Source organism: Gossypium arboreum, chromosome 11 (genome assembly GCF_025698485.1).
Source record: "Gossypium arboreum isolate Shixiya-1 chromosome 11, ASM2569848v2, whole genome shotgun sequence".
Classification (NCBI taxonomy): Eukaryota; Viridiplantae; Streptophyta; class Magnoliopsida; order Malvales; family Malvaceae; genus Gossypium; species Gossypium arboreum.
Genome location: NC_069080.1, coordinates 13,449,870 through 13,463,910, shown reverse-complemented (window position 1 = coordinate 13,463,910; position 14,041 = coordinate 13,449,870). Strand labels below are relative to the sequence as shown.

Sequence of the window (14,041 nt, the reverse complement as noted above, 5' to 3'; positions counted from 1 at the left end):
TATCTCAATTATCGAATTTGATTGAATGTTAAAATACCTTAACAATTGATTAAGATATTCTCTCTTCAATTCAATTCTTCTTACATGTTTCTTTTAATTTGATAAACTTTTAATAGATTCAAAATAGAGATACTTTATTTAAACAAATTTCATATTTTATTTAACATCCAAATAAATCTTTATTTTTCAATTTTTTCAAAATAAGCAAGCTCTTTAATAGTTTAATATTTTTTGGATAGAAGCTTTAATAATTTAACTTTTTATTTAAGAAAAGAAAATGAAATAGTTGATGGACACTTTTAATATTATGGACCGTTCGTACATTTCTCTATAACCAATCATTACTACATAAGAAAGAAAATATCCCCTTTCCTCACAACAAGTCAAAGAAAATTATTATCTGAAAACAGAGAACAACAAGAAAAAAATCTCTTTATTTGTTGGAACCAAAACGCACCGTTTAAGTTACAAATCACAACGATGCCTTGAGGAAAGAAAGAGCGTAGATCAGAGACGAATGCGTTGTGCGGTCATTGCGGAAGCTATAAATTCCAATGTCCAAGAAACGACAACTCTACACTGATTTCGGTTACTGCAACTAACTTCACCCAATTCTCTCTTTTTCTTCTCATTCTCTGCTAACTCGCTCTCCTTAACTCAGTACTCAGTACTCAGTACTCAGTACTCCGACTTTTGATCACTAATCAATTTCGGCTGATAGTCTCCAATGCTGTAAGTTCTACTTTCAATTTACTCTTTCTCTGCTTCTGGTATGCTACTTTTTCATTCTATTGATTTCTTGGTTATCTGGGTTTATTACTGCTACTGTACGTTTCTTTTATCAACTGGGAATCAGTTCATTTTTATTATCAGCACTTCATATTTCAAAATTCCCATAGTTTCTTAGGCTGCAATTGATCTGGGTTTCTCTTTCTTTTGATTTTCTTGCATGTAAAACCTTCATTTCTTTTATGCATTATCTACTTTCTTTATGTTAGTTATGTATCTGATCGATCTTCTTTGGGGAGTTGTTGATGTTCCGCAATTGCATTCGTTAACATGTATTTGATTGCTTTCTGGGTCTGAATGTTTCTTAAGGCTTTGGTATCTAAACCTGACGAAAACAGTTATTCTGTTTAAGTTTTACTGATTCAGTAAGCTAACTCGTTTCTAATTTCTAGCAGAAAGATATCTCTAATTCAGTAAGGAAAAATTATCCTCCTTGAGAAGTTTCTGTGCTGTTCTCTGGTTCAGAATCCTTTTTCTTCTGCAAGATTTTATGGCTACTCTTTCTCCTTTCCATACAATAGGGTCCCATTGCCTAAACTTGGGAGCCAATGAACTGTCTAAATCGGCTGTTACCAGTTGTGTTTGTAAAAGCAAAGTGGGACAGAGCCTTCAGAGAATAGATGTAGGAAGAAAGCTTTTACCTGGAGAAGTTGTACATAATGTCGCTCAATCTCCTCGTTGGAGTCTTGGTTTGAGATGCTTTGCTGCAGCACGAGTTTCTGTTGAGCAAGCTGAAGAATCAGTCAATAAAACTAGCCAAGTTGATGAACTTCAAAAGCAATCGACTTATCTCTTTCGAACAGAAACTGGTGGTCAGGTCAAAGTTTTTGTTTGCAAAAGAAGTGTCAAATATGTAGTAGATATTGAAGTTTCATCCCTGCAGTTTTCCAGTGATGACAGCCAGCTGAAGCTAAGTGGGGGTCTGTACAGATCCAATCGTGATATAATAAACCAGATCATTGAAACCCCATTTATAGCAAGGTCTTCCAGTGAGTTGGCACTTGAGTTGGAGTTTGAAGCTGAAGAAGTCCCATGCTACTTATCGTTCTTGCTGAAAGCTTCATCACGTGTAAGTTCAAGTGGCTTAAAAATCAGGAGTCATAGGAAGTCTAGTTTTTGTGTACCGATTGGTTTAGATCAAGGGTATCCAGCTCCATTGGGTCTTTCCTTTTCAACAGATGGTTCCATGAACTTTGCAGTTTATTCAAGAAACGCAGAAAGTTTGGTCCTGTGCTTGTATGATGATAATGCATCTGAAGAACCTGCTTTAGAGCTTGACCTTGATCCTTACGTTAATCGGACTGGTGATATTTGGCATGCTTCAATAGAAGGTGCATGGACTTCTGTGAGCTATGGTTATCGGTGCAAGGGAAACAGGGACACATTCCATGCAGAACATGTTCTTTTGGATCCTTATGCTAAAATAATTGGGAGTTCCATTCCTAATCATCATGAGTCTGGTTTGCTCCCGAAACACCTTGGGCGACTATGCAAGGAGCCTGCTTTTGACTGGAGTGGTGATCTTTCTCCAAACATACCTTTGGAACAATTACTGGTGTATCGGTTGAATGTTATGCAATTTACTAAAGACAAATCTAGTAAGCTACCAGCTGATGTGGCAGGGACTTTCTCAGGTGTAACTGAGAAAGTACAGCATTTAAAAGATCTCGGCATTAATGCTGTCTTATTAGAGCCAATACTTACATTCAATGAGCAGAAGGGACCATATTTCCCATGTCATTTCTTTTCACCAGCAAACCTGTATGGACCTTCTAATGGTTCTGTATCTGCTATCAACTCGATGAAGGGGATGGTTAAGAACTTGCATGCCAATGGGATAGAGATCTTCCTGGAAGTGGTTTTTACCCATACTGCTGAGGGTGGAGCCCTGCAAGGACTTGATGATTTATCCTACTATCACAAGAATAGTGTTGAAGATTTAGAAGCTAGAAATGCTTTGAATTGTAACTATCCCGTTGTTCAACAGTTGATTTTAGATAGCCTTCGGCATTGGGTGACTGAATTCCACATTGATGGTTTCTGTTTCATCAATGCTTCATGTCTGTTGAGAGGGGTTCATGGTGAACGCTTGTCTCGTCCTCCTTTGGTTGAGGCAATAGCTTTTGAACCAGTGCTGTCCATGACTAAAATCATTGCAGATTGCTGGGATCCATATGACAAGATGCCAAAGGAGATACGTTTTCCTCATTGGAAAAAATGGGCAGAAATGAATACAAAGTTTTGTTCCGATATAAGGAACTTTTTGAGAGGCCAAGGTGCCCTGAGTAGTCTTGCTACACGGCTTTGTGGGAGCGGGGACATATTCTCTGATGGCCGAGGCCCAGCATTTTCATTCAATTTTATTGCTAGGAATTTTGGACTTCCTCTTGTGGACTTGGTCAGCTATAGTAATGCTGAATTAGCTTCAGAAGTAAGTTGGAACTGTGGGGAAGAAGGACCTACAAGTAACACTGCTGTGCTCGAAAGAAGACTGAAACAAATTCGTAATTTTCTCTTTGTTTTGTACATTTCGCTGGGCATTCCTGTTCTTAACATGGGAGATGAATGTGGCCACTCTTCCAGTGGTTCCCCGTCATGTGGTAGCAGAAAACATTTAGATTGGAATAACATGACAACAGGTTTTGGTATTCAAACAACAAAGTTTATCTCATTCTTGATTTCGCTTAGAAAGAGGCGAAGTGACCTCCTTCAAAAAAGGAACTTTCTCAAAGAAGAAAACATTGAATGGCATGGAAGCAATCGGTCACAGCCAGGATGGGAAGACCCCTCCTGCAAATTCCTGGCTATGAGATTGAAAGCTGATAAAGCAGAGGGCCAGTTGAGGTCTGAGGCATCTCAATTAAAGGGTGACCTGTTTATTGCCTTCAATGCAGCTGATAGAGCGGAGACCATTATTCTACCCCCACCTCCAGAAGGGATGGCATGGCGTCAATTAGTCGATACAGCTTTACCTTACCCTGGCTTTTTCTCAACTGATGGTAAGCCTATTCTTGAGCAAATGATGGGGTTAGTTGCTTACAAAATGAAGTCTCGCAGCTGCACTTTGTTTGAAGCATGCACTGATGGTAGTTAATAATATAGTTACCCTTTATTTTCTTCATTGAAAAGTTTTTAGAATAGTAAATGCTACAGGAACAACCTTCTTTTCTGTATCATTACTTTTGTTGTATAATTGTAATGGCAATAGATTGAAGTAAGCAAAAACATTAAAGGTTTTTAGGGTAAGCAATGCTGCATATCCACTTCTTTTCAATTAATCTTTGAGTGAATGTTTCTATATCAACGTTCTTAAGGAAATATAAAACTTCAGCTTCATAAGCTAGCGAAGTGCTTTCAGATTTTCCAACAAAAACAACGTTTAAAACCATATTTACAAAACGTTAATAAGATTGGTTTGTCAATTCCGCTGCTAGAACCCATGCTATGATCTTTTATAGGAAAGCAACGACAACGCATAGAATTGGAAGTGGATAAAGTAGCTAACAAGTTGTCTACGGTCCAATTTCAATAATCAGTTCAGCTGCGGAGGCGGTGGCTTCGGTACCACCAAGTCCCAACAATGCGATAGCCAGTTCTTCCTCATTCCACTGCCTCAATCCATTGCTTAACCTTCTCAAAACATCAACATTGACGTCCAAAACCCACTTCTTAGTACAACCTACCATCAAGCTCACAAACCCTGTTACATACGCATGCCAAGTGGCATGCTCACATCCAAGTGATATTTTGCCATCTATTGCGCTCGCAAGAAATTCCAAATGCGCCCCAAGGACCTTTGGTCGCCGTTTTGATGTCGGTGAGGAGGAATCCACACCCCACACCAAGGTACCACAAAGCACTACAAAGTATGCAAGTGCATAGCCGCTCAGCATGGCAACTAGACCACCAGGTTCCCCACCATCTTGATCTGGATTATGGGCTGATAGAAACCAAGACGGTAATGTTTCTTGGATTAACAACTGGACCAAGCTTAATCCACCGGATAGCCAAACCAATGATGCCCCAAGTGATGCAGCAAGTCGGACTCGTGTTGTTGCTGCACCAAGAGAAACTTGTCTATATCTCAATCCAAACTTCGCCTTTTTCAGTTTCTCCAAATTCTCCCTGAATAACCCACTATTGGCAATATCTCTTACGGAAGACATTAAAAGAGAGACGATTTCTTCTGTCATAAACATGATATTTCTGACTGATCGATGCACTCGTAAGTACAGAATCCCTGGGGCAACTGCAGACATTCCCCCAGAGAAATGGGAGCCAAATCCATGGCCGAGGAGTGCACCAACTCCACCATTGCTGTAAATGGTAGAGGGGCTTAATCCGGGGATCAATGTGAAGCAACTCCTGAGAAGTTGGACTACAGCATCAATGTTGTGGTGGAAGACGGTACGAGAAGCAGAGAACACAAGGAAATCACTCCAACGCTTAACCTTCTGAGCCCATAAAGAGGCTATGATGGGCATGCATGGCCAGGGACAACTTTCAGCTAGCGAACTCAATGCTGGGCCAATTAACACAATGAAACGTTCAGAAGCTTTATCAAGTTTATAGGTTATAGTGAGGCTAACAAGGGCAGCCAAGGGCAGAGGAAGCATGGCTGGAGAGCTCCCCCCTGCAAGTAAAGAAAACAAGATCAGAGACCAAAATATTACTGATAGATTTGTCAAATCATAAAAATCCCAATATATGCTTGGAGTAAAATTCAGTTTTCCAACATTTCTACAATTGCCAGAATCCTGCTAAATAACTGGCGGCAGTCTGTGTCTAAAGTAAGTGTAGGTTCCTCCAGATTTTGGATACGCTTTCCATTCATGTTTCTGTTAAGCATGGAAAAAACTCAAACACACACATCCAATCCTTTCTCTCCTTTTTCTTCTTAATTACATTCAAAGATACAGAAAACCTATTCAGTGGCCAGTATAACTGATGCAACTTTAGTTCAAAAAGTCACTTCTGGAGAGCTGGAGATTTAGGTCAATAGAAAATTTACATAATGGTATAGAATAATACCTATGGCAAGGCTTGGGACATCAACACCAGTAGCAGCTATAATTTTTTTGATTTGCTGCTCAACCATGAATAAATTTGCTGAGGGACTCGGCCAATCTGTTCCATTCATAAAAACTGGCTTCCATATACCTCGTGTTACTTCAGCAGATAAGTAGCTGACAATGGTTGCCAGGGTAGCCGGAAGGAGATCAGCAAGATCTTTGAGTCCTGAGATATTGCAGGCAACAAAATTATGTTGTAAAGGAATAAAGGCATCTAGAAGAACAGGGAACCTTGGTCACTTTAAAGACTGTTTCAATAAATGTTAAGTGCAATTGGTTAGATTATGCCATATAGAAAGAAAAGAAAAAAATAGTTTGCAACTATTCCTACTATATGTGATATCATGCTTTAGAATAGGAAACAAACTCGAGATTAAAATCAAGTAATTACACTTCTGCAGAATACGAGTAATTAACCAAAGGGTCAATTTATTAATCGACCCCAACATATCAGGAAGAAGCATATGATAACATGCATGAAATGACCCCCAGCTCTGATATCATGAAATTCAGTCCACTTTAACTTGACAAGATGTATCAGTGTCTTCCTCAATAAGATCTTGATATATTATCATCTCTAATTCATGGTAAACCGATATATTTTCCATTTATTTGCCTACTTTGAGGCAATAAATAAATAAATAAGCCAAACCTGTTGCCAGGTCACGGGGCAAAAGTCTTCCATGCGCACATGCTGTCAGAGCTGCATCAAGCACATAGGGAGCTCCTTCCAGGATATCCCATGCAGGCACTTTTAGTCTCATAGATACATCTTCAGCTCCAGATGCAGGAGAATTACTACTTCCAGAAGTTGTAGAAGTTAAAGACTGACCACCCCTGCTTATCTTCCTGAACATCATATTGAGGAGTGCATCAACAATCTGATGGACGGTGGTCCCTTGTACAAGTCCTGACAGGGTGGAAGCAATACACTCTTGATGCTGCCGGTACCAGCTTTTTAGCTTGGGAAAGGAATCCATAAATAAGAGTTCCAAGGAGATATTTAAATTTTTTGACATTCTTTTAAGCTTCATATGATCCTTTGGTGATTTCCCAAAATCTGATAATTTAGAGTTTCGAACCAACAACAGATATTCAGGAGTTAGTTGGGATCCCACTGGTGTTGCATCTCCCATCGCATTTTCAAAAGGTGGATGATTAAACCTCCATAATCTCAGTAGAAGAGTAAATGCATTGCTGAAGACCGCATGACTAGTCAGCTCCTCCCCTGTTGGAAGTGTCCATGACACATTGGGAGAAGTTGACCCAAAAACCTCACAAAGGGGCATCAATGTACCAGCAAGCAGTGGAACCTGACAAGAATATCAAATGATATCAGTGCATGGAGCACATATGGTTTCTACTTCCACTAGAAAATTGTTTGTATCCTCTTCTTTTGTTATGTGGATGCATGCTACATTGCATGCATAATGATTCCGCAACATATTCTCTCTGTCAATGCAGAAAGGAACAGCTGACTAAATTTTTATGGTCCAAAGTTGCAAAGATAAGAAGGAATTCCCTTCAGTTCTACAGAAAATGGGGGAAATCCATATATCATTAATGTGCAATATATGAGGAGGATCTTTTTAGCGTGCTTGCTAAAAGATTAGCTCCACTGAACCTTCCTCAATTCATATGATACACAGAATACACATATAAACCAGCAAAAACATGGATCACGAAGTGAAAAAAAACCTACCAAGCCATGTAAAGAGAATATCTGGACACAATCTACAGGTGATATTCCAACGAGAAGAATATTAAAAAATGAACCATAACTGATTAAATGACTCTCATTCCCAGAATAATCAGCAGGAACTGGTGGCGACAACAAGCTTGTAATGAAGAGAATGGTGTGTTCCTACAAAGCGACACCAAAATAAACCCAAAAATAGTACACATACAATAAATTTAAAGAAATAAAGGATAAAAAAACTTCAGAAGCACTTAAGTGTAGTAGTGACAGATTATGTGATTGTAATGCACCTTGTAGCAAGGGACTTTCTGTCAAATTACCTGTATATTCCAACCACGAACTAGAGAAGCCCCGCAAAGAATGCTAGCAGCAGAAATCTTCTCATCATCCGAACCTTTGGTTGCAATCTCATATATTTTCTCGATCTCTGCTAAGCTTCCATCAAATCCATGAGCTTAAATTCAGTTGCCTTAACACTGGGTAAATTTACAAAAAAGAGCATCTCATATACCTGGCTTCAGGATAATGAAGGTTGTAACTGAAGACCAGGTCATGGACACCAGATTAATTGGATACAACAGTTAATCAGTCTGGACACTTTCAGTCCCCACGGCAACACAGACATAGACCCAGACCATAATGAGATAAATATCCAGTATCTGTGTGGTGGAGGCATACTGACATACATTTCTAATTTCTGTACGCATGTGAGTATATATATGTATCATATATAGGAGCTTATATTAAGATGAAGAGAATAATCATAGGGGAACAGAAAGAGAGAAAATATGATGCTATGAAGTTGAAGCACACTATCACTAAGCCATCTTTCAGCTAATTAATTTCAATTACAGCATCATAAATCAAACACCCAAAAGCAAAATGAAAAAACATACTGAAGTCGGTGAGAATTGGAAATAATATAAAACTTTTGCAGATATTAATTAAATCAAATTCCATATGACCAACTCCTAAGCTGTATATAATAACCAGAAGGTATACTGATACTCTTGGCATCTGTCATCCATCCCATTGACAGGTTCCCACATATCATTTAAGTATAGTAATAACATAAAGTAGTAGGATCACAGTTCATTCAAACTCATATGAAAAAGCAGAAAGAATAACCATTTGGGAAAACCAAAAAGACAAGCAGATAAAAAAAAAGGGTTCCAATGAAGCCAAAAGACATTCCAATAAAATCAAAGTAATAGTATTAGTAACTTATACAACTTTAGGGACCAGGCATAGCGAATTGAACCCTCATAAAAACTGTGCATTCTTCTCTGAGATGTCAGAGTATAATAAAAGATAGATAATGGGTCTATTCCATGAATTTTATGGCCCCTGCAACTGAGAAAGAAGCAGATGGCAGAGCTTGCATGGATAGTATTAGGTCCAGAGGTTTGATGTTTGCTTCAACAGCCCCATCTTAGACATTTGGGACAATGAAAGAGAAAGGTTGCCAACTAAGTGACCAAGCCTAACTCTCCCCATTACTAAAGCGACAGCAACAGCAAAAGAAAAGGAAAAAATTATTTGCAGCATACCTAGAAGCTGGAGTTGCAATCAGAGCATTTATCAACGTGGGAGTTAGAGGGGATCCTTTCATCAGTGATGACCAACCAGTCACTTGAACAGGAACATTACGGGGTATATTTGCACGTGCATTTGCATAACCAGGCCAAACATATGCGGATGTGTCCAATAGATTTCTAGAAATACAAGCCTCAACAATCAGATGCCGCATGTTCCCAGCTGCAAGGAATAAATTGAAGAATTTGGAAAAGCATTAGCTGGAAAAAGAATTTATGGAAAGAAACAACTTTCAACAGACATAAGAGAATTAGAAAATGGGGCAAATAAATCCTTCTGAAAGGAATGAAGAGAAAAAAATCAACTAGTTTTCAGGCAAGAAAACAAATCTAAAGAGAGAAAGAGTCCACAATAAGCATGCTCAAACAGAGTAGTTCAGTCAACAAAATCAATATTTTAATAGCATGACTGAAATTTCTAAGAAGCATACTTGAGTGTTTTTCAAAAATCTTAAATAGTAAAAAAGTGGCTACCCTTGTTCCACTTGAACTGATCTAATAGTCATCTGCACTAAAATTAACCATGCAAGTAACACATTTCAAAACTGCCTTAATAGATCAGGTTAACTATATATATTATAAGGGTACTAGTGCTTACAGCAATTCATGGGCATGTCATTAATGCTCATGCACTCATAGTATCCATTACCAACAGTGAGACCAGAAACAAACATGATAGCTTTGGCAGCAGCCTGATTGGCTACTGAACGAACTGGTTGAGGTGGGGTCAATAAAGCCTCATAATCACCCAACATCTGTAAGCTGGAAATTAAATCCTGACGACATCTTCCTGTGGCTTGTTTCTCTTTTATTTGATTGGTTGGGCTGCAATCACTTCCATCAATCAATTCACTTTCCTCTTCCTCAACAATATTGGCCACCACAAGTGGTGTAATTGACAACAACATGCACAAGCATGTGTCAAGGCGAGGTACAGGACCCTCACTAATGTCCCTTTCCTAAGAAACAAACAGAACAAAAAGGCATCAGTTTGTAACACAAAATAGTGGACAAAGAATATCTGAGTGTCCCAGATCATAATTTCTAATTTATATGCTTTTAGAAACAGAACTCAGTAGAAACTAATCATTTCTCAATATCATGTTCTCCTATTAGACATAATCATTCAAATATTCCAGTATTCCCAGAGAATAGTTGTATTATCTCCTGGTTTGTCACAACAAATCACATTAAATTTCCTCACAAATTGACAAGTTTATAAGATCAAAACAGAGAACTAAACTTAAAGTGGCTTTAAAGCACAAAAGTAGGAAGCCACAAATGCAGAAGCTTCTCTACCTGCAACAGACAGGTACATAAACACATCCATCCATCTAGAAAAATGAATACATAAATGCTATAGCAGACATATACACACAAACACATGCAAATTCAAGACTTTTCTTCTCAGGGAAAAAGAGAAGAACGATGGTCGAAGGTAAACAAGAGCTTGATCAAGTTTGCACAAATTCCTACCCTTTGAACAAGCCTCAAAGCTGCAATCCATAGACCAAGAAATGTATCATGCCATGTTGTACCATTTACAGCCTGTAAAGCCTTGACCAAACCTGCAATATTAATTTTGCCTTAGTAACATGATCAAGGACCCATAGTCACTATGCTTCAAACAAAGCAATGAATTCGGAATCTGAAGACAGCAATTAACAAGTACCGGTAAGACTTTCAACAGCACCAGTTGCAGCCACCTGTGATCCATCCATAGCATCCTCAAGAAACAGATCAATAGGAAGCCAATGTGCAGATGGACTAGTCCCGTGACACTGACCAGATGAAGTTGTTAAAGACCCAGAACCAATGACAGCATTAAACTGCTGTTGTGATATTGTTTTACACTTCCTAGACACAACTTTATGCATATCAGACGTCAAATTAAGTAGGGCCTCTGGAGTTATATGTTTTGCATTCCTCAATGCCACTGACTTTGCTGCAAGAACTCTTAATTGCTGAATGAAAGTTCCCCAATGCGAAGGCCTAAGAAGAATAAAGGAATATAAGTGTTAGTCACATCTTACTCAATTATCACAAAGTATGACAAGGATCCCACCCAAAGTTCACTAGTTCAGTAAAGTCGTTTCTTCTTCTTTTTTATTTTAGCTACCAAATGATGGAATTACATAAATCAAAAAGGCACTCTATGAACTGCCTTTTTCGGATCTCTCTCTTATTCATAGGGCATAACTAGTACCATAATGCCTCAACAGAAAGAAAACTCAACACTAGAAGTAAGTCTTACATGTTCCTCCGTGCCAAGAAAAGAATCCTTGAAGTTACTTTATTTTGCAAAAACTCCCCAATGATCTCAATAGCCATTGTAGTGTTTCCTTTACACAGCACATCATGGTGCTCACTTCTCTTCTCATTAAAGTTATCAACACTATCTATTTCCATGTCTTGAGTTACTGTGGGCCATATTGATCTCTTTTCTGGTGTAAGTTCTAGTAACCCTTCATCATCTAGTGATGCATCAAGCAGTTGCCATACAATTGAAAAAACAAATTCAACTAAAAGCACACCAGGTTCAGACACTTTAACACCAAATATCTGGGAAAGATGAAGAACATCACCTACTGATTTCATAATCCTGCCATTTCACCAGAAACTTGCATTAATACTTACAGTAGTAGCTTAGCCAAGTATCCCTAAAATGACATAAAGTGAAAGACCGGCAAAGATATGATATTTTACATGACTAGATCAAACCAATTTCATAGAATATTAGCAGACGTAAATTTAGGTTTCATTATTTTGTAACATGCTATATAGTTTTTCTTAAAATATATATAATTTAACTAATATATAACATATCTTTGCAGATAAAATAAAATGTACAACCGCTCTAATGAATCATCCATTTTACTATAGCCAGTGCAAGCAGTCAACTTGAATGGCATTTCATAAATAAAGCATACTTCTATGACAAGAAGGGTGGGGGTGAAATTGAAGTTTACTTCTGATAATTTGGTCCATTGATTTGACATTTAAGTGAGAAGGCATGTCTCCTGAGGAGTTCCATGTAGAGCCGATATGCTGCAGGATGAAACTTACGATTTGGAAAGACCCTGTCATAGACACCAGGTGTAGTCAATTTCAGTCTTAGAAATATCAAGTCAATGGGAACTTCCACCAAAATCATGATTCCACAGGCCATCAAATGTTAGACAACATGTACTGGTGGAATACTTTAAGATGAACATTTTGCCAAAAAAAAAAACCCAAAATTTAGCTCTTTAAAGATTGCAATCGAACATAAAACCAAACAGAATTTTTTTTTCCAAAACTGCACCGACATTAAAAAAGCAACATTAACAACAATCCACAGAAATGAACCACAGTAGAACAGCTGGTTGTCACATATCTTGAAGTTTAGTCACTCGCTAGCAAATGGCCTTAAAATAACTTTTGGAACACCTAATATTACATGATCTATTAACAAGTACAAACACGTACATACAAGTTTATCATGTACACTGGCAATAGAGTTTAAAACAGATTACAGATCATAATAGGAATCCAAGGGTAAGGTGTGAGAACCTAAATGTATGGCTAATTCTTACAAGACAAGAGAACAACAAAATGTACAGCATCCTTTCGCATGAACCATAGAATATTATTGTGTTTAGAATCTTAAACCATGGCCAATCAAAAGGGCTATACTATCAACTTCAATCAGCTCAAAAACCGAGAACCAAGCAGTATAGCCACCGGGAAAAAAAGCAGACACGCGTACACACCAAATAACAAAAATGGCTAAGAAACAAGTCGAACTTATATGTCATAAAACTCATCGACCTTGTTTTTCTATTAAAAAAAGAGAACTTAAAGGGGGGGGGGGAGGGAACGGACCTGGTAGATAGGAGGGCGAGGACGAGCATTGAAGGCACGAATTTGACAGTCAAGGCCTTCTCTAGGAACTTCCACGTGATGGGCACGTGATTATCCCAGCAGATGTGGGAGACAAGGAGGTGAGCCAGGTCGATTGAAGGCAAAGAAATCCCAGCCGAGTTAAGACTAGAACTGAGCTGAACAGCCCAGAGAAGTGGATCTCTGTTCTTGTCCTGGGCCGACTTGGTCTGCTCCAGCACCGACTCCCATACCGGACTCGCCGCCTGTACGGAAACCGCCATGCCGGCTGCCGCCGCAAGTTGGTGCTGCAATGGAGCTTGATTATGCTTGTACTTGCAGTGGATTCAGTTAAAGTAGAGAGTTGAGTCGGCTGTTTTTTCAAAATCAAAACTTGAGACCAAGATTATTAATCAATAGGGGCACCTTGATCGAAAGAATGGGTGAAAATGGACAAGCAACTTTCGCTTAGGAAATTTTTTTACCCTCTGAGATTTAACGTGTATGGGAGATTTAAATTTTGACCATCCGTGCTTGCTTGTCAAATGAAGGGGCCACTGAAGTCAATTTTGCGGACCGTTTTAATTTTCCACCTAAACGACCAGTTCTCTGTTCTTAGGGGGATAGCACTCATTAATAATTTCTTCCTCCAAATTTGTTCTTTTATGACTTTTTTTATTATTTTTATAATAAATTTATGAATCATTAATTTATAAGTAAGTTTATTTTTGATGATATAACATTAAAAATTATAAACTATCTATAAATGAGTAGAATAATATACCTTAAATTTAAGTTGATCTAACAGTCAAATATTAAAGATTGAAAAAAAATTATTTAAATTTTGATTCATAAATTTATGACATCCAAAGTTATTTCATATAAAAAAATCAAATTGTAGAAGAGAAAGAAATAAGATCTTTCCATTGATGCAAATAGAAAATATCATACATCAACTATTTTACAGTTAAATAACTTAAATAAAACTTTCAAATAGTTCAATAACCATTTTGTAAACTTTTAAA

General features: G+C 38.0%; 2 protein-coding genes across 3 annotated transcripts; one reads left to right on the top strand and one right to left on the bottom strand.

Moving 5' to 3' along the window:
• Positions 1-382: 382 nt before the first annotated feature.
• Positions 383-4,035, top strand: LOC108473350 (isoamylase 2, chloroplastic). 2 transcript variants are annotated; one of them, XM_053021968.1, is made up of 2 exons: positions 383-732; positions 1,185-4,035. In XM_053021968.1, the coding sequence occupies exon 2, from the start codon at positions 1,280-1,282 to the stop codon at positions 3,881-3,883; it is 2,604 nt and encodes an 867-aa protein (XP_052877928.1). In that variant the 5' UTR covers positions 383-732; positions 1,185-1,279; the 3' UTR covers positions 3,884-4,035. The 2 variants fall into 2 exon arrangements, with proteins under 2 accessions (XP_052877928.1, XP_052877929.1); XM_053021969.1 differs by having other exon boundaries at positions 401-732; positions 1,182-4,035.
• LOC108473349 (mediator of RNA polymerase II transcription subunit 33B-like) lies at positions 4,024-13,631 on the bottom strand. Its single transcript, XM_017774848.2, has 12 exons — positions 13,020-13,631; positions 12,125-12,235; positions 11,410-11,757; positions 10,828-11,147; positions 10,632-10,723; positions 9,754-10,114; positions 9,111-9,318; positions 7,881-7,995; positions 7,564-7,725; positions 6,514-7,174; positions 5,821-6,027; positions 4,024-5,422 (listed from the first exon to the last, which is right to left on the bottom strand). The coding sequence occupies exons 1-12, from the start codon at positions 13,298-13,300 to the stop codon at positions 4,302-4,304; spliced, it is 3,987 nt and encodes a 1,328-aa protein (XP_017630337.1). The 5' UTR covers positions 13,301-13,631; the 3' UTR covers positions 4,024-4,301.
• Between the last annotated feature and the right edge of the window lie 410 nt (positions 13,632-14,041).

Excerpts from the sequence above, each read along its gene's own strand:
- LOC108473349 (XM_017774848.2), bottom strand. The coding sequence starts at position 13,300 with ATGGCGGTTTCCGTACAGGCGGCGAGTCCGGTATGGGAGTCGGTGCTG. Across the intron at positions 11,148-11,409 it reads TTCTTGGCACGGAGGAACAT|GCCTTCGCATTGGGGAACTT; the intron begins GTAAGACTTACT and ends TATTCTTCTTAG. Across the intron at positions 5,423-5,820 it reads TGTCCCAAGCCTTGCCATAG|GGGGGAGCTCTCCAGCCATG; the intron begins GTATTATTCTAT and ends CTTTACTTGCAG.
- LOC108473350 (XM_053021968.1), top strand. The coding sequence starts at position 1,280 with ATGGCTACTCTTTCTCCTTTCCATACAATAGGGTCCCATTGCCTAAAC.